General features: G+C 46.8%; 2 protein-coding genes across 2 annotated transcripts in view; one reads left to right on the forward strand and one right to left on the reverse strand.

The window, feature by feature from the left end:
* Window positions 1–13,890, forward strand: part of afap1l2 (actin filament associated protein 1-like 2) — a 51,804-nt gene extending 37,914 nt beyond the window's left edge. Inside the window, exons 7-19 of the mRNA XM_062527060.1 lie at window positions 865–1,044; window positions 2,783–2,857; window positions 3,329–3,413; window positions 3,521–3,625; window positions 4,021–4,232; window positions 6,342–6,487; window positions 7,183–7,297; window positions 8,433–8,648; window positions 9,028–9,415; window positions 9,875–10,048; window positions 10,522–10,709; window positions 12,624–12,779; window positions 13,150–13,890. Of these exons, the coding sequence (XP_062383044.1) occupies window positions 865–1,044; window positions 2,783–2,857; window positions 3,329–3,413; window positions 3,521–3,625; window positions 4,021–4,232; window positions 6,342–6,487; window positions 7,183–7,297; window positions 8,433–8,648; window positions 9,028–9,415; window positions 9,875–10,048; window positions 10,522–10,709; window positions 12,624–12,779; window positions 13,150–13,176 (2,067 nt within the window). The 3' untranslated portion in view covers window positions 13,177–13,890. The remainder of the gene's footprint in view (window positions 1–864; window positions 1,045–2,782; window positions 2,858–3,328; window positions 3,414–3,520; window positions 3,626–4,020; window positions 4,233–6,341; window positions 6,488–7,182; window positions 7,298–8,432; window positions 8,649–9,027; window positions 9,416–9,874; window positions 10,049–10,521; window positions 10,710–12,623; window positions 12,780–13,149) is intronic.
* vwa2 (von Willebrand factor A domain containing 2) overlaps window positions 13,886–20,454 on the reverse strand; it is an 18,335-nt gene continuing 11,766 nt past the window's right edge. Inside the window, exons 11-14 of the mRNA XM_062525740.1 lie at window positions 19,438–19,574; window positions 16,915–17,329; window positions 16,130–16,255; window positions 13,886–15,762 (exon numbers count right to left, since the gene is read on the reverse strand). Coding sequence (XP_062381724.1) covers window positions 15,620–15,762; window positions 16,130–16,255; window positions 16,915–17,329; window positions 19,438–19,574 — 821 coding nt within the window. The 3' untranslated portion in view covers window positions 13,886–15,619. The remainder of the gene's footprint in view (window positions 15,763–16,129; window positions 16,256–16,914; window positions 17,330–19,437; window positions 19,575–20,454) is intronic.

Here is a 20,454-nt window from a genome sequence, read left to right on the forward strand (position 1 = left end):
TATAAAAGTTTATTTGCATCAAAGTTTAACTTTAGTGTTTCTTTAGAGCACTCTTCCACTAGAAAACAACCTGTCTTCCCAAAACACTTGTAAAAAAATAGATATATAGTTTCCCCTGGCCGAAATCTATATACTTTACTGCCATGACTGATTGGCTGTTTGAGCTCAGCTGTGACCTGACAACGTGGACGGCCTTCGCAGGTGTTTGTGGATGCCCTCGCTTAGCCTCTCCCAGGTCCTCTGGGGCCCTCGTCTGAAAGATCGAAAGAGACTCCAATCATTAAGGGAGTCATGACTGTGTAACGTTGTCAATCTGGTGGCTGTGCTTTTTAATAGCTGTTGTTTATAGCATGTCACGTTGGCCTCGATAGAAGAACCAGATGCTATCAAGAAGTTGGAGAGTGAGCTACATGAGTGAGATTCATAAACCCCTCAGGCTCCACAGGCTTAATCAAGAGGGAATTCAAGCTCTATGTCATTACAATTCTCGTCCATAAGTCCCCATATGAGTATCATTTCAGATGAATGATGTTCTGAACAAAGTTCATCAATCACACTCTGCGAAGCGCGGAGGAATCTCCTTAGAATAGACGCTCTTCTTTTCATGTGAGCCAACTGGACTTGTAATTTCAAGCAAGGGCTCCTTTTCATCATCCAGACACATCAAACGCACATCTCACGAGCCGAGCCCTACCACTGCCTTTCTCACTCTGCCCACTCACATAGCTGGAGAGGGAATTCAATGCCATTGTGAATAAATCAGCTGGATCTGACGAGGCTTTGTTTTGTGTTTTGTGTTTTGTCTCCCTCTCTCTCTCTCTCTCTCTGTGTGTGTGTGTGTTGGTTGCGGCGTCCCGTCTGAAGTGCTACAAGAGCTCCAAGGACCAGACGCCGCTGCTGGACGTGAGCCTGGTGGGCTGCTCCGTCATCTACAAGGAGAAGCAGCCCAAGCGCAAGGAGCACAAGCTGAAGATCATCCCGCAGGGTGGCGAGGCCATCGTGCTGGGCCTGCAGAGCAAGGAGCAGACCGAGCAGTGGCTAAAGGTACTGATGATCCTAGATCAGGGAGCAGCGGGTCTGTGAAGGTACTGATGATCCTAGATCAGGGAGCAGCGGGTCTGTGAAGGTACTGATGATCCTAGATCAGGGAGCAGTGGGTCTGGTGGATGTTGAAGTAAAGAAACTGCTAATCCTAGATCAGGTAGTGATGGGTCTGTAGGATGTTGAAGTGAAGATACTGCTAATCCTAGATCAGGGAGCAGTGGGTCTGTAGGATGTTAAAGTGAAGATACTGCTTATCCTAGATCAGGTAGTGATGGGTCTGTAGGATGTTGAAGTGAAGATACTGCTAATCTTAAATCAGGGAGCAGTGGGTCTGAACGATGTTGAAGTGAAGGTAGGACCTACTGGGAGCAGTAAGTCTGAAGGATTGAAGTGGAGGTATTGATGATCCTAGATCAGGGAGCAGTGGGTCTGTAGGATGTTGAAGTGAAATTGGTTTCAGGCTGTAGATCGGTTCTTCAGATGGCAGAGTAAGGATGCGGTGGGTCTAAAGTTGAAGTGAAAGTTTGTTACTGTTGGACCAGTCCTGAGACTGCAGAGTAAAAATGTGGTGGTTGTCTTGGATCAAAGACCAGGACATGGTGCATCTTGTGTTTGAACCGAAGTTTCATTTTTTTTTCTTTTGAACCAAAAATAATGCAATCTGCCATTTAATAAACAGCTTGTGCAGTAGTGAAAATAACCACTTAAAATATACTTTATCTACCATATTTTTAGTGATGACTTTGGCTTTGGTCTACAGAGCAAGAAGCAGTCGACAAGACATCGTAGAACTTTCCTGATCCCAAATAAGGTCATGGTGGCTGTCGTGGTTAAAATGAAAGGGGTCTATGAACTTTACTACCTTTGACTGTATGTCATTTTGAGTTTTCAAGTGGGCGTCCACAGAAGTGCCTGTCATTTGTCAAGCGCGTTTTCTTAGTCACCATTCCAACAGTAACAGCACAACACTTTTAGATAGCCCATGGGCTTTAGCAGGGATTTTCTTTTTTCTTACAGTATATTTGGAGCAGATTTCGTATTTCGGGGGATTTTATGTGTTTTCCTGTAGTCTGGCACCTCAGCAGCCACTAATATGCACCGAGGGCCGGGTTCACGTGCTGCTAGGAACACTCTGGTCTGCCACTGTGGGTCTCTCCAGTAATAGCTCGGGCAGACGCTCCAGCCGCGGGATCCGCCGCACTTATCAAACCAGCATGCGCTGGAGAGACGGCCCGGCCGGCCTTTGTGTCACGGAGCCACAGGAGAGACGCTCCTCTCCGATATTTCCTGTCTCCCTCTCGAGGGCTCGTCCAGCTCCTAATCTCAGGCGGGATCGGCCAGGCCTGCGACGAGTTAAAAGGACCGCGTCTGTCCTGTGAGTGAGCCGGTGGTTAACTACTATGCAGCTGCAACACACAACAGCTGGTGCTGGGGTAGTTGTTGGGTCAGAAGGTGTATTTTAGGAAATGGAGGTTTTCAATGTGGTGGTGGTTGAATTCGTAGCATAGTTGGTGTAGACGAGATAAACGGAATGATGATCCGGGTGAAATGTTTCCTCAACGTCATAGTCTGTATGTGTCCTCACAGACTCAAGATGTTTATCGTGTGTTATCATGAATATATATTCACAAATACTTACAAATAGTCCTCAGATGTTGCATGTGTGTGGTCATAGTCATGTGCTCTGTCTGGTAGGAGTGTACTTAACCTGGGTTATTTGGCCTTGTGACGTTCTCAGGTGATTCAGGAGATTAGCCCCAAATCCACAGAAGGTTCCGATGTGTCCGACTCACCGCGCCTCATCTGCACCAAGGTACCAAAATCAGAACATGAATATGATGATTATTCTTCTAGCAAGTTCCACTCTTATCTTACATCCAACAGAAGAAACAGTATCTTTTGAATACTGATAGTGTCTTGAAAATGCTTGAAACATATTCAGAAGACTTGAGTCATCATCAGTATACACATTTCCATGATCAGCACAATGTGACCATAATCACCAACAATAATGGCCACCATTTTCTTTTGAAGTCAATCTTCTCACAACATCTTAAACTGAAACCAGAGCTGTGCTGTCTTCAGCTCGAGCGCCAAAGCTCATCCACGCTGAAGATGAGCCTTGTAACAGCATCCCACGGGAGAGAGCATACATTACACTAAATATGTGTAATTATCTCGACGATGTTGTTGTCTTTCATCTGGCTGTCATATGGTGGGGATTACCCCGGCTCTGGCGGAATTAGTCAGCAGCGGCTTACCATGTGGTGGTCTCCCCCGACAGGGCGAGCTCGGCGAGCGATACTCGGTGGCGTCAGAGAGCGGCAGCAGCACAGACAGTCCCGCCGAAGCCCTGGAGGCTCGTGACGGTGAGGAGCTCGTCGCCATACGTCACCATGGAGATGTCAGCGATGTGTGGTGTTTTTTTTTTTTTTTTCTCATCTCACTGTGGTTTCTTTTGGTCTTATCCGAGCAGTGAAGAAAAAGTATGGAGCGGGCCTGAAGTTCAGTAATCTGATGAACATCGGGAAGAAGAAGATCTCCTCGTATGACAGTCCAGAGAAATGTGTGGACACCTCAGGTGAGTGATGAAGAGAAAGAAGAAGCAGTTTACCTATTTTTGTCCACATTATTATAGTTACTTTTTATCTCACAGAACTGAGATTAGTTGTTCAGATATGACATAATGTGACATAATTATTTTCATTATCATAATGGTTTCATTGTTTCATTGTTTTGTTTCACTCTGTCTGAAAACACACACACACACACACACACACACACACACACACACACACACACACACATACATACACATACACACACACACACACACACACACACACACACACACACACACACACACACACATACATACACATACACACACACACACACACACACACACACACACACACACACACACACACACACACACACACACACACACACACACACACACACACACACACACAGGTTACCTTAACGTGCTGGTGAACAACCAGTGGCGCTCGCGCTGGTGCCTGATCAAGAACGGCCAGCTGTGGGTGTACCAGGACAAGAGCAAGGGCAAGCCGGCCCAGCAGCCCGTGCCCCTGGGGGGCTGCCTGGTGCTGCCCGACCCCAGCCCAGAGCACCTCTACTCCTTCCGCATCCAGATGGACGGGGAGCAGATCGCCACCCTGGAGGTGAGAGGGGGAAGAGAGAGAGAGAGTCAGACAGACAGAGAGAGAGAGAGAGAAAGAGAGAGAGAGAGAATGAGAAGTACAAATGGTGAATGTTTTGGCAGTACAAATGGCTTATCTGTCATGCCAGTAAATCATATTGAATATTTACATGGATGACGTTAACTGTGTAGTTATTACATTATATCAATGCACTACTGACTATTACAGGATAATGTACAGGCATATAGTGACATAAACCTCAAACTATACCTACAATATAGTCAAGGTTGAGTTGCTGGTCTCATTGTGAGGCTAAATAAGCAGCATGTTGTAATGGACTGGAATGAATCATTTTATGCTTAGCTCATGTTTAACTTCAGAGTGTCAGACGTTTGGAGTCTGTGTACCCTCTTGCAAGCAAATCATCTGGAGCAGGAGCCTTTACTGCACAACCGGTGCCATACGTCTTCATCTCCTGCGCAAATGACTTGTGAGAAAGTCCCTGAAGCTTTAGCAGACAGGTCATAAAGCAGCCCACCCAATTCTGTTTTTCTTTTACGTTCTCCAACTTTTTTGGGGGGGGTGAGGAGGGGGGCGGTGATGGGGGTAGTGAGGGCCATCTTTGCCACCTCTTCATAATGAAGGCCCATCATGCGGAGCCCTAAGCCCTTAACCCTCCCTCTCTCTCTCTCGGGCCCTACGGGGAGAGGGTGTGGGTCCGTGAGGCAGCGATGGTGTCAGAACTCGGTACCGTTGCAGGCGCCAGCAAACCGCAGATCTGCATTCCATTAGTCTGCTGATGCTGTAGCACGGCGGCCCCTCTTCCCGGCAGCGAGGAGATGCTGATGTATACACTCCCTCGCGCACACACACACACACACACGTGCACACACGCGCGCACACACACACACACACGCACACACGCACACACACACACACGCACATGCATATGCACATATACACAGATAGATGCCCACAGAGTGACGCACATATGCAGACAGTCGACAGTCAGACAGAGACGCTTCTTGCAAACATGACCACAGACATTTATATGCACCTCTCATCCAGGCACACAGTTTATTACGTAAACATATCAGATACACACACACACACACACACACACACACACACACACACACACACACAGATGTAGACATCATCATTACCATCATTTATGCATACTCATACAGCCCCCCTACTCACTCGCACACACACACACATATGCGCACACACACACACACTGATGTAGACATAATCAAACAGCCCACGCCCGCATGCACACAGTCTGGCCCGTGGCCCACAAATGGTGAGTAACATGGGGCTTCGGTCTCTGGAAACCCCCCTTACGCACCGAGTCTCCCCCAAATCCCAATCGCTCGCCTGATTTGTGTCTGGACCACAATTTGTGAGCACTTTAAATGTTTTTCATCTCTCTTTTTTTTCTGGTGTCCCCCCCCCCCCCCCCCCCCCCACACACACACACACACCCCTCCATCTCTCATTATTTCACCCTGCCATTGCAATAAACAAGGCATTATTAAACTGCGCTTGTGAAACGAGATTCTTGGCAAGATGATAAACAAGCGACTTCCTCTCGCGCATTCTTAGACACACATTTTTTTCTCTTGCGCTACAGTCTGTCGCCTGTTTTAAGTAAAAGCAGCGCAAGAGTAAACAAAGCCAAACATTATCAAAACCATTACGGTGGGATCGCTTTTAATTGGTACAGTAGTGTTATAGACTGTGTGCACTGCAAGATGTATTTCTTTGGCAGAAGTTATTGCCTACTGTAACTTACTGTACAGGCAACCTATGTGTTTTATCAGCCCGCGTAGACCTCGGGAATCACGTCTTGGAAGTGACCCCCATCGAGATGAAAGGAACGAGTTTTTTCTGCGTTCCAGTTTGTGGCAGAGCTGAGTGAAGACGTAACTTTTTCCCCCGGCGTTTACGAGCACCACTGGTTCTTCTGCTCTCGCATTATGGGCAAAAGCGTTCAACCCTCGCAACCTTTTTCTCTCTGTGTGGTCTCTCCACTTTTCCCGTTTCTTGCCTTTGTTTTTCCTTTCGTTTTTTTTCTCTCTCTCTTTTTTTTTAAAAACTGTCCGCCTACCTCTTTTGTGTTCCCAGGCCAAGTCGTCGGCCGAAATGGGCCACTGGCTGGGCCTGCTGCTCTCGCAGACCGGGACCAAGACCGACCCGGAAGAGCTGGCCTACGATTACGTGAACTCGGAGAGGATATCCAGCATCGTCAACGCGGCAAAGACCTCCATGTAGTGAGTAAACAGACTGTTGGTTCACGTTCAGCATCAGATAACCTTAAACCCATGGGCCTACCTTAGAACACACACAAATTATACAGAACACTGCATTCCCAGAACACTTCCATAATCCAGTCATGACTTTATAAATATAGTACTACACAGAGCATGCTGGTACTGTGTGACCAAAAATATGTGACTCGAGCGATGCAGCAGTTGCCAAACACAGTCAATTATGCAATGTATTGCTTTGGTTCCTCCACCACATTTCACACATTCTACACTTAGCATTTCACACGTTCTGCACCTTGACCACTGGGTTTTTCCAGGCACCTCAAGTCAGACATTGGTTACAAGACATGACTGGAAATGTAGTGTGAAAACCACGTCCGGGTTTTCACACTACAGAACACAAATGTTCAAGAGAGGCCAGAGAAACAGCCCTTGCGCATTTGGTGGGTTTCTGAAGAATGCATGGGTGCTAAGGTTACGAAAGCAAATATGCCCCCCCATGCTACTGTTCCTACTTCACAAGAAGAGGTGTCAAATCAACTGTCTCTTCTTTCATTCCTTGGTGAAGTGTTTTTTAAACGGCCCTGTGTGTTGATGAATGATGGGGCAACATTTGGAACAACAAATATGAGAATGATTTTGAAGGGCAAGTGATCAAAGTTTTTTGTCATTGTGTGTGTGTGTGTGTGTGTCCACAGCCTGATGCAGAGGAGATACTCAGAGCCCAACACTTACACAGACAGCCCCCCCTCCGACCTCCCAGGATCGGATGACATCTACGATGACGTGCCGTCCACCGAGAACGAGATGGAGGTGAGAGAGACGTCTGACCACAACACACATTTTATTTGTTATTTTTAATATTTTATTAGGATTTAAACACAGGGGAGGAATTACAAACATTAATGGAGGTGCGTTACAGGTCTAGACGGACCTGATTAAACACAGAATGATTTGTGTTATCCGTCCTTGATGCACTTGACTTGTGGTTATGGGTGGACATGGTATCTCCAAATGGACACACACACTACCTATTGCTATAAACATGGAGCAGTACTTAGCAAGTGTTTTTGCTTTGGGCTTGCTTAGTCTACACAGTTTTATGTGCACACACACAAGCGCACATACACACACACAAGCACACACACACACACACACACACACACACACACACATATCAAAAGTTTGTGCTCACAGCACTGAAAAAGCTGAACTATTTTCCTGAGCAATTCTCATTGCGGTCGAACCATGTGGCGTATAGCATGGAGAGTTTGTGATGTTTGAGCATACCTTCTCTGATGAAAACAATGGGGCCTGATGCCGTGGGTGGTGGTGTTGTGGAGCTCCAAAGAGCAAATGATTTTTTTCATGCCCGTTACACTCGGCAGCTTTATGTGTGTTGGCTTCAGCACGTGAACTTTGTACACGATTTCCATCTGTACTGTACATTACAACATACTGGAAATGCCTATCAAATGATTTTTCCATGAAAGACTGCAAACACTGAATGGTGATATGGAAGACTTTGTTTCTTTGTAGTGTTCACCTTCACCTGAAGCTTTACTCAAGTGTTTTTATTTCTATAGCTCATGTTGTTTGCACAGTGAGGGCAGTGCACACCATCATGACTAAAAACAGTGTGATGAACTTAGTCAGTGTGTCTTGGAATGTTTTTACTCTTTCTGACCTTAATGTGTGTTATATCACCAAGTCAACCTCCTGTGTACTGTGTACTGTGTACATTTGGCAAATTAAAGTGATTCTGATTGTGATTGATACAATGTGCATGTTAATAACTTAGGAAAGGAATATAATGTCCGCAACACTTATAATTGCTCCCGCTTAATGTGAAAAAGCAACGTTTCGACCCTACTGGTGTCTTCATCAGGCGAAATCAGTGACTTGAATTGTGAGATGTGAAATGTCCCTCTGCGCTTGCCGTACCCAGGAGGGCCTGGAGAACGGCGGCGAGGTGCTGACGGTGGAGCAGGACTCGAAGGACCGGCTGTACCTGGACCTGGTGCCCGTGCGCTCCTTCCTGCACACCTCCACGCCGGGCCACACGTCTCCGCAGCCCCAGGGGCAGGCCCCGCCCCAGCCGCCGCCACGCGACGCCAGCCCGACCGAGGCGCCCGCCGAGGAGCCGCAGGAGAGCGCCTACCAGGTCAGGAGTCAGGGGTGAAAGGTCACGGGGTCAAGGTCGATGTTGCAGAAAGTGTTGAGTTGGCAATAAAGACATGAGTTAAGGGAGAATGCTGATTGCTGAAGTTTATGACACACACACACACACACATATATATACATACATATACATACCCACACACACACACACACACACACAGAGACTACAGGAGGGTGGATCCATTGGACTCCTCCGCTCACATACTGTACTCATTCTCATTGTGAGCATCTGTTTAGGGACTATACTGTAATCAGGGCATTGTTTGCAAATAGATATCCCATAATCACTGCACCAAGTTGAAGTTGAAGTTGGAGTCAGTGGGCGTCACGTCTGTGCTGTGCATCCTCTCATCTCATTACAGGACGTCCTGCCCAACGAGCAGCAGTACGAGACCAGCCTGCCCTGCAACACCACCCCGCCGCCCAAAGCTGACCCCGAGCCCCCGTCCTACACCAGCCCTCGTCTCCACACCCAGACCACGACCCAGACCCCGACCCAGACACCGACCCAGAACCAGACCCAGAACCAGACCCAGAACCAGAGCCAGACCCAGAACCAGAGCCAGACCAAGGCCCAGCACCAGCCCAGCAGCTTCCTGAGCCAAGAGACCTCCAAGAAGGCGCTCACCACCTCCATCTCCAGCTCCAGCGCCCAGCTCCAGCCCCCCGCGCCCTCCCAGACCCCCCAGAGCCCCGCCGCCGCCCGGGGGAGAGCTGCCAGCGCGGACAAGGCCCGAGTTCCCATGGCAGGTGAGCAAAGCGGGCAGCGAGCAGTCGGCCAGGCGGGCAGATAGGCCTTACTGCCCCCAGAGTTCCACAGCGAGAGCAGAAGCCAGGGCCGGTACCAGGGCTCATTGGTCTTAATAAGCTTAATCGCATTTCCCCTTAGCGAGTGCCGGTGGAATGCGCCCGCCTATCTGCAGGCTTCGACTGCAACTTATCCCCCAAGCACGTTAGGCTAATCCACGTGAAGCTGTGTGTGTGTGTGTGTGTGTGTGTGTGTATGTGTGTGTGGAGAGAGTGTGTGTTTGGAAACAAGCAACACGCTTAAGACCGTGACTAAGGCACTGAGCTGACCTCCCCAAACACACACACACACAACACACAAACACACACACACACACACACACACACACACAGACACCAGTCATCATTGACTCCCACATTCCTCTCTCTCTCTCTTGACTCCCGACCTCTCCTGACCTCTAGCGTGCTCGGGGTCGATCGAGGTGAAGCTGGGCAAGAACCGGACGGAGGCCGACGTGCGGCGCTACAGCGACGAGCGCGACGGCCTGGAGAAGGAGCGCGAGGAGGTGAAGAGCAGCCTGGCCACCTTCCGCAAGGAGCGGCGCGAGGCCAAGGAGGAGCTGAGCACCTGCCAAGGTACCACAGCGCCACCTACTGGACACGGGTCAAAACACCAACAACAGCACCGGCACTCTTCAGTGGAAGAGAGCACCATAACCAGGCTCTACACTTATGCAACAAATACATGACTAATTTCAATGATCAAAGCAACAATGTTGTCTAGTACAAATATATTTTTAAATTATCACTTAAGTATGAATATCACAAAACATGAGTTTGAGTTCTCCATGCACATAGAATTTATAACTTGACAAATGTGTTATGTACAGTAATTATTGACAAAGGTACTCAATAATATGATTTGAGAAAGTAGATATCTTGATCTTTACTAATGACACAGCTAATACAACAGTATAGTACCTCTATTACATTTGACCATGTAAGTCTGTCTATCTTGAGCTATGTATACCAGTGTTTTTACTCTATGGCGGATGTGTGTGTATACGCCAGTGTGTTTACTGTATGTGTGTGTGTGTGTGTGTCCTCAGACCCGGCGAAGCAGGCCATCCTGGAGGCGTGTCTGAAGCTGAAGGAGGAGGCGTGTCGGGAGGCGGAGCGTCGGCGCGTGGAGGTGGAGCTGCGTCTGATGGAGGTCAAGGAGAGCCTGAGGAAGGTGGAGGCCGGCCCCTTCACCCTGGGCACCACCGTGGATAGCAGCCTGCTGGACACCACTGCGGTCAGTTGGAGCCTTGCACACACACAAACACACACACACACACACACACACACACACACACACACACACTGACTCAAACCCCCAATACACACATACACTGGCACACACACTGGCACCCAAAACACAAACACACATACACACACACTGACTCACACCCTCCCACACTGATTCACACCCACAACACACACACACACACACACACACACACACACACACACACACACACACACAAACACACACATAGACACACACACACACTGACTCACACCCTCCCACACTGATTCACACCCACAACACACACACACACACAGACACACACACAATCTATTCTCTCTCTGTCTGGTGTCAGCACTCTTCCAGCCCAGTGATTAGATTTAGTGGGCTGTTCCTTGTTAAATGAACTGAGAATGTTGTCATTTACTGGCTAGCTGGGCACTCACACCTAACTTATTAGCGCTTATTTAACGGACTGTTCTTTGCTAAATGAAGTGAGAGAGGTCTCACTCGGCTCTGACGGCCTCGCTGAATAGCAAACATTGGCTGCCCAACAATAGCGATATCCCACCGATGCCCTGATCCGATGGCTTCCTGCTCTGGCTCCAAATCCTAAGCCAAACTCCTAGACGACCACTGTTCTGCAGACCTACTGTTCCGTCTGTAGGCCATAAAATATCTGTTAGAGATTAGGGCAGGGACTTGTGGTGCGCAGCTACAGTTAGCCTTCTGTTCTTCTGTAGGTGACTTGAGCCAGCCTCACACTGTTAACGGAGATGTGTTTTTGGCCCGAAGACGCTATAGTGTGCCGTTTTTTGATTCTGGACCGCAGCTGTGCACTCTGTCTGAACCTGGGACTCAGATGTATACGGCGCTGCTGCGACGCTGGCAGAATGCGCTGCGTGTGAGTCGCCAGGGCCTGCGCGGAATCAGACCGTTGTTCTTTTGTTGTATACGGCCGGCCCGGCGTGCGTGTGTGGAGCTACAGCTGTGGCGGCTCCGGAGCTGCCAATAACTCCCAGAGTTCCTGCACATCTTCAGCCGGAGCGCCAGCGCTATAGCAAGCAGCTTAGCGTTTCGGGATGAGGTTCTTAAGCCGAAGCGGGCCGAGGGATCAGGCTTGATGATGATGATGATGATGATGATGATGATGAGGGTCAATTACGCTCGTTTGCGAACGGAAAGATAGAGGCCATATGCGTTCCCCGTGTCCAGCTTCGCCTGGAGTCACTCGAGATGTCATGCGATGACCCAATATTTTCCAGTCGAGGGTTATCGGGGGTGCGCCGGTCTGATTTCAGTCACACAGTTTCTCCCGAGCTCCATCCTGCCCCCTTCTGGCAGAGACGCCACACAGCAAATAGATAGGTCTGGTGTTGACAGAGTCAGAGCCAAATGAGACAGGGCTTTTCAATTTCCAACACTGTATTATTGGACAGCACATCAATTCACTTTACCGCCGCCAGTTCATGGCTCTTTGCATCAGATTTGACAAAACAGATGAGTTTGGCATTCTGTGGGCAGTTTTGTAGGGAGTCCAGCACACACAGCAGAAGTGCTAGAGGAAGCAGAGAGGTGGAAATGTCTATTTGAAGTAAACAGTCCTGCCAAGTAAGCCTCCCTCGGGAAGGGGGACTATAAACAGGACACTGAATGTTGTTTACGTATGCAAATGTTTGAATTGATTGAAGGTTTGAATTGAGGGAGTCTATTATAAAATAGTAGATTCAATTCAACTTTATTGTCATGTGCAGAGTACAAAGACAATGAAATGCAGTTCATATCAGATTCAAATTATAGTAATGGTATACTGGCACACACATTATAGAATACATTTAAATAGACACCCATTAAAGTGGACAGAATGTGCTAAAGATGTGTTTGTGACTAACTGCCCTCTCTCTCTCTCTCTCTGTTCAGTCCAAGGCAGCGCCCACGTTTACTCCAGCACCGGTCCCAGTCCCAGCTGCCCTGACCAGTAATGGAGACACGTCGCCGGTCAACTCGGCCACGGCTTTGAAGAACAGGCCCCTGTCCATCATGGCCAGCAAAGGAAACGTGCTCGCGAAGGCAAAGGTCAGAATGACTCACCCCTTTCGGAAGCACTCACAGAAAACACGCGACCATGAAGATTTTCATATGATATGTTGTCTTATTTTATTAATAGTTTGTTGAATTCATTGCCTACTGTATGTTTACACTTTTACATAGTACGCCCGTTTGACTTTCATATAGATGTAAAGGAGGCTCATCACTCCTTTTAGAAGCTTTGATACAAAACATGAAGACCTATGTTGTAGTTATTTATTTACTGTTTATTTAATTCACCATCTTGTTTCCATTTTTACGCAATATGCTGTTTTCTCTTCCATTATCAGGGTCATTATCAGTGTATATTTAGTTTGCGTTTGTAAATACTTAAACTCCTGTGTCCTCCTTTCTTCAGGAATGGGAGAAGAAGACGACGTCCTAGGGACGCGGGGCGCTCCACTTGACACAACCTATGCTGATTTCTGAAGGCCCTTTGGCTCGGACCAGGCTGCTTCCGCCTAGCAGGACCAGAGGCGGGAATAACGGCCCTATCCCGTCCTCTTGTGTCTGCCAGCCACACCCCTTAAAAACCTGCTTTTCCAATCAAAGACACTGACAGTACTGAGTGACAGCAGGTATCTTCTTTGACACAGCCCACCACTCTGTCTCCCAGGACAACTAATGCCACTGGACAATGTTTGAATTTGGGAGCGACAGAGGACGACAACAAAACAAGAAACTATTTAATATTTGTTTGTTTGTTTGTTTTTATATATGAAAAAAGGGAGGGATTTTAATAACATTGCATTTTTTTTCCAGACTTTTTTCAATGACATGTTTCGCAATACAGCAGTATGCACATAAACGTTCGGCATGATGTGTGTTTTTGGTTTTCTGTATGTGTAAATGAAAACGTGACCAAACGAGGACCGAGACGCGACGAGTGTCCCCGCATTTCCGCATGCCGCCCCTTCAACCCCTCCCGTGCAGTGGACAGTTGGTACAGTCCAGATTGTAACTTGGTCTATGTAAGCTGGGAGCCAAGATGTAAATACATACTACGCCATTCAGTTCTGTTTCTTTTTGACTTGTTACTGTATGCTAGCTAAAACATGCACTTTTTATTCAAATAAAAAAAACTTGGTAATTACAGCAATACACACAGTGTTTTTGAAGGTATTTGTTCTCTTTCTTATACAGCACAGTCACTGGTAAACATAACATTCCTTTTTTCACAGACAAGAAGGTGACAACTTTGATGACGTAAAACCAAGGGAGGAGGAAAGGACTTCCTGTTTGGTAGTCACATGAAAAATAAACTATTATAACACATAGTAGCACCAGAAGATCTTTTGGGACAATGTGTACATGAAACGTTCTCTTTGACATAATATTATGATACAGTATATTATGCTATGATGCCTCACCGACAACATACTGTAGAAAACCCTCATTGGCAAGGTTCCACTAGAGGGCAGTACACATCCAGCTCATTTTCCACAGGTGTTCTACATTCCCTTTAGGGGTCAACGTCCTCACACATCATTACCCATGATGCAGCACTGCAGGCAACCCAGGTCATCGTTTAAAACATAATTTAATAACTTTAATGAAGGTACAGTAATTGGTAAGCATAGAAAATAAATACTGAGGCATGACAACCCTCTAGGTTGTTGACCCCTTAGTGTTGCCTGTGCCTTCACTTAGGCAGAATACAGCAGACCAGTGAAACATACTTCTCGTGGTCTTTTGACCACTTGATGTTGTATACCGGTCGCTGGTATTCTCACACTTTAGACTGCACAGTCAACTTTCACCCATTCTCCCACTAAATGCAACACCGACAGATACAAAAGTGGCGCATTTGAACATGAAATGCTGTCTTTAAGGCACTAAAACACACCTTTACAAAAAAAAATCTTTACTCATCATAAACAAAAAGACGGAACCAACAAGAAAAAAAGAAATATACATCCAGCTCCATGTTAGGAGACGGGGGGGATTTGGGTAATGTGATTGGAGCAAGGGGTTCAGTTCAGTCTGTGATGAGAGTGAGGGGGTGGGGGGGGGGGGGGTGGAGGGGGTCCGGTGGTGGTCTGGGGGTGATCCGGAGGTGGTGGTGATCCGGTGGTGGTGGTGGTGGTGGTGGTGGTGGCAGACGCGGTGGGCTCCAGACTTGTCGGCTCTGAGCGCCGCTTCCTGACTGGTACTAATTAAGAGTTTGGCACAGAGCTGTAAACATGGCGAGCTCCTCCGAGCTTCCTGTGGTGATCTTTGTGAAGTAAGCTGTGTAGCTAATCTGATAATGATATTGTGTGTGTGTGTGTTGTGTTTTGTGTGTGTGTGTTGTGTGTGTTGCGTGTGTGTTGTGTGTGTTTTGTGCGTATGTGTGCGTGTCTTATTAGGCTTTCCCTTTAATCCTGTTAGACATCCTGCAACATCAAACAATATAATATGGCCTCTTTAGTGTGTGTGTGTGTGTGTGTTTATGTGTGAGAGAGAAAGAGAGAGTATATACAGCCATGTTTATTTCTGTTGGCTGAGTATGTTTGTCGGATCACTTGTTAAAGAATGTGTGGGTTTGTATGCTGTGTACGTACTGTATATGTATATGTAAAGCATATAAAATATGCGCGTGAGTCCAAGTGTGTTTATTGTTGCAATAGTTGGTTGAATTTATGTATTTCAATATTTATCTGTGTATGTGTGTGTGTTGTCAGTCATATATGCGCATTTGTGTGCAGAACTATGCATGTACTGTATGCTTGTGAATGTGTGTGTATGCACATGTGTGTGTGCTTGTATGTGTATGAGTGTGTGTATGTGTGTGTTTGAATGTGTGTGTGTGTGTGTGTGTGTGTGTGTGTGTGTGTGTGTGTGCTCCATCAGTGGCGTTTGACTGCGTGCCTCCTGCGCAGCTCCCTGTACTGCTGCTTGAGCTCCTTCTGACTCTTCTTCTTCTTCTCCTTGCGCCTCATGCCCGCTGGTTTGGGCTGGTCCCCACGGTTAGCCTGCCGTGTTCTACTGCCTGCACGACACAACAACACACAACATACACACATCAGCACACACAACACATAATGCAACACAACACACACATACAGTACATCAGCAGAGCACTACTAACATACACACCGATTCAGTGTCTTTGTCTTCAGTATCAGATATACAGATATACAGTACATGCCTGCTGTCAGAGATGTGGTACTATGGGGCATTATTCAGGTTAGTTATTACTCTACACGTGTTACTATATGCTTTGAAAGGAATTATGCTTAAGGTGTGCATGTGTGTATTGTGTGTGTGTGTGTGTGTGGGGGGGGGGGGGTATGTGTGTGTGTAGTGTGTGTGTGTGTGTGTGTGTGTGTGTGTGTGTTGGGGGGGGGGGTACTGACGTGTCTCGCATTGTGGTCCCTCCCAGCCTCCACGGCACTCGCAGCGGAAGCCCCTCTGGACCAGCTCACACACACCATCGTTCATGCAGGGGTTGGGCCGACACAACTCCACCGGCTTCTTCACCTCTGTGACACACACACACACACACCGAGGGAGAGGGGGAATGGAAGAAGAGGAGAGAAAGAGCAAGGGAGAGAGACAGAGAGAGGGAATAAGAGAGAGAGAGAGAGAGAGAGATAGAAAGGGTTAGATAAATGAGTGGTGATATGGAAGCTAATGTTTCCCAATTGTACTGTACTCCTTCTCCCTGCTACCTCTTCCATTCTAGTCTCTCCTCTCATCCATCTTCCGTGTCTACACTGTGATCCTTTCTTCCCACCCTTGTGTATGTATCTATCCCCTCTCATCCATCTATCCCATCCTCTCTTCCTCTCTTCACATTCTACCCCATCTCTTCTCCTCCCTTCCTCTTTCCCTCCCCCTTTGCCTCTTTCTTCCTGTCCTCCCTCCCACTCTACCTCCCTCTTTCCTCCTCTCTTCCTCCCTCCCTCCTACCCTAATCCTCCTCCCTTCCTCTCTCCCTCCTACTTTCCTTCTCTCTCTCATTCCCTCCCCCTCCTCCTCCCTTCCTCTCTCCCTCCTTCTTTCCTCTCTCCCTCCTTTGCTCTCACCCTCTTTCTTTCTCTCCTCCTCCCTCCTCCTCCCTCCCTCTCTCCCTCTCTCGTCTCCTCTCCTCCCTCTCCCTCCCTCCTCCTCCTCCTCCTCTCCCTCTCTCTCTCCTCACCGGCGCACACCATCTGCACCAGCACGTCCTCAAAGTACTTGAGGTCCTCGTAGAGGGGCACGGTGACCATGTGCTCCACGCGGCCCGTGATCTTCAGCAGGCTGTCCACCTGCGCGTCCCCGACGCCCACCGCCAACACCGCCACGCCGTTGTCGCGCAGCTTGCGGGCGGGCACGGCCGCGTCGTCGGCCCCCGAGCCGTCGGTCAGCACCACCACCGCCTTGTTGACCGCCGGGCGGGCGCCGCGCGCCACCGTCATGCTGCTGGAGAGGACGTGCAGGAGGGCCGAGCCCGTGGACGCCGCGCCGCCCTGGAAGGTGGCGTCGCCCACCGCCCGCAGGATGGCCGAGCCCGTGTCGTGCGTGTCCAGCTCGAAGACGGTGACGGGCTGCCGGCCGTACACCACCAGACCCACCTGCGGACAGCGCAGAGAGAGAGAGGAAGGAAGAGGGAGAGGGAGAGAGACAGAGAGAGAGAGAGAGAGAGAGAGAGAGAGAGAGAGAGATAGATAGAGATAGAGAGAGAGAGAAAAAAAAACAATACATCATATGTTATGAGAGAGAGAGAGAGAGTCTTATTGTTTCAAAGCAGATAATTGTATCTGTTTGTATTGTTGTATGTCTGCTTTGGCAACACTGCTTCAATGAGTCATGCCAATAAAGCTAGCTTTGAATTGAATTGAATTGAGAGAGAGAGAAAGGGAGAGAGAGAGAGAGAGAGAGAGTGTGTGTGAGTGAGTTAGTCTACAGTATGTAAACAAAATAAGATTGTTCTGGTAATACTGCTTCATGCCAATAAAGCTCATCTGAATTGAATTTGACATTAAGACCGATAGAAGTTTCATGGAAGTAGTGCATGGAAATCAAGACAATAACCTAAAATTCTGTCGTCTAATGGGCTTTCTGTTGCTAAGGCACTCTCTGAACTCATAATGATAATGTCTTTTCTGTTGGCCCACTCTTACGTTATGTTACTGTCAAGGTCTCCTCTGTTGCTATGACACTCTGTTGTCTGGATCTATACTGATGATGTCTTTTCTGTTGCTATGGTTCTCTCTGAACCTATGCTGATAATGTTTTTGTGTTTGTTCCCTCTCTACACCGATAAGCTGAGGACAGAGAGATGTTTTGTAGTGTTGCTGTATACAAAGGCACTATCCAACACCACCATCTAAGGTTGCTAGTGCAATGGCATTCAATTGCAATTTGACACTCACACAGATAATATCTTTTTGTTGCTAAGGCACTGTCTTTATGTATGCTGAAAATGCCCTTTCGGTTGCCTCTATCTCTACCATTGTCAGAGAATAGGCTCTGTCAACCTTTATTGATGATTCATTTTCTATTGCAGTAGTATTTTTGGAACACTCAGGATGAGCGGACAATATACTGTAATATTATCACAATATTCGGGGCACAATATGATATTGGGATTATTTACGACCCAGTTTGATCATGTATGAAACGGAAAGTATGACGATTCAGTTCTGCAATATATTGTGATTTACTTATCCCATAAAACATATCTCTGTTGTCACCGTGATACTCACTCTTGTTTTGTCTCTGCAGAACTCACTAACACTCTAAACTCTTTAACAGAGTTGAACAGAAACCACAAAGGAGAAGAATGGGCAGTGGGAATAAATGGGTTTTCGTAGCCGATAATAATAATTATAATCCCTATTCACAATTGTCTCCCAGACCAATTAACAAGGGTTAATTAAGTGGCTAACTCAATCAATTTCTCAATTGTCTTTCTTCTGTTTTATCAACAAAGAGAGGTTAATAGAGGTTGGCGCATGGAATTAACAATGTTGTCTAATCCTGCCTTAGTTAATAATAATCCTCTTCTTCGTTGTCTCTCTTTAGTATTTGGTTTAAACACGAAGACTAATGCGAAGGAAATAGAGGCTTTCCTAAGCTGTCTGGCCTCAAATTTTGCACACGTCTATCTAATTGTATACTGTCTAAGCCATACAAAAACTAGATACATATCTGTAAAGAGTGTATAAAGAGTGACTAGAATATAACTTCATTTTCAAGTAATTTGTGCTGATCCTGAAAAGGATTTGGAAGGCACTTGCACATGTAACAGGAGACGAGGGCATGCATTACTAAGTGACCCTCGTAATTGCTTGTCTAGGGTCAGTGGTCATATGTCTGACAGAGTAGTCACAAACTTCCAGTCACAGAACAAGAGAGCAGTAACGTATGATACACTCATTCAGACATTAGTACAGGCTCAATTCTCTTTGATGGCCACTTCCAAAACAACTTCCCCGTTTCATAATGCAATGAAAATGCAATGTCGTTCCATGAACTGTCGATAAGCATTACTGTTTTGACTTGCAACATAATGGAAGTGCTAGAACAGCTCCCTCAAGGGTGACAAGTGGGAGCAGAACTTATCTAGATAAAGGCTAGTAGTACTCACTACATGATTTTGAAGACAGAAGTGAACAAGAAAGAAAGAAAAGCACAACTGGTCATGTTGGAAGTTCGTGTTATTAGGAGAAAGCCCTACCTGAGCCACATCACGATTGATGTCAAACTGGACCGAGGTGCTGCGGACAAAATCTGTCAGGTGGACAAAGTTCTGCCGACCAACACCATCTGAGGCATCAAGAACGAAGACCAGGTCCACGGCCTGGCCCAGACACCCTGGGAAAGGAGAGGGAAAAAATGACACAATAACATACAGTACATGAAATGACTTACTAGTAGGGGTGGGAATTGGCAAAAAAAATTAAGATTCGATACTATTGCGATATTTGGGCCACAATTCGATAATATTGCGATTCTTAACATATTGCGATACACCAAGTATTGCAATTCGATTTTGCGATATATTGCTATTCATGTCTCTCATATTATTCTAAGTCATTACAAAAATTTAGGAAAATAACACTGTTCAACTCACTTTGCAATGGCATGGTGCATGTCAATGTCCTTACTATTCACTTTTTGTTGAAAACCAAAATACACCCACCTTTTTCGATGTGAAAGTAGTGTAGAGTGTCGTGTATAACAGGTTGTGATTGTGAAGCCATTTTCATTTATTATTGCTGTTGAATGCACAATGAAACACCACAACACGTGCCCCCCTTATAAGCATAATAAGCTCATTTAATGTGATCAGAGTAAACCCTGAGTAAAATCGACTCAAATAAAAGTAAAATGGATAATTAAATTATATAATTAAGTATTGCGATACTTTGAGCTACAAGTATCGATTTAATTGTGTGCACAAAATATCGCGATACTGAACAGAATCGATTTTTTCCCCCACCACTACTTACTAGGGATATCATTATTAATACTTACTTCATTATTTTACTTTGTTGCGTAATTATACATAGAATATGCATGATTAATCGTAAATATAAGTATACACACAGATATATAGACAGTTCATCAAACCAAACAAAGTTGTTAGCACACTATTGTTAGCTCCTAGCTCCAATCTGGTTTCTAAAATGATGGAGATGGGGGCGCTGTGGCGCAGCAGGCTACAGAGCCCGTACCATTTACGGGTCCGAGT

The sequence above is a fragment of the Sardina pilchardus genome, chromosome 22 (assembly GCF_963854185.1).
Source record: "Sardina pilchardus chromosome 22, fSarPil1.1, whole genome shotgun sequence".
NCBI classification, from domain to species: Eukaryota; Metazoa; Chordata; class Actinopteri; order Clupeiformes; family Clupeidae; genus Sardina; species Sardina pilchardus.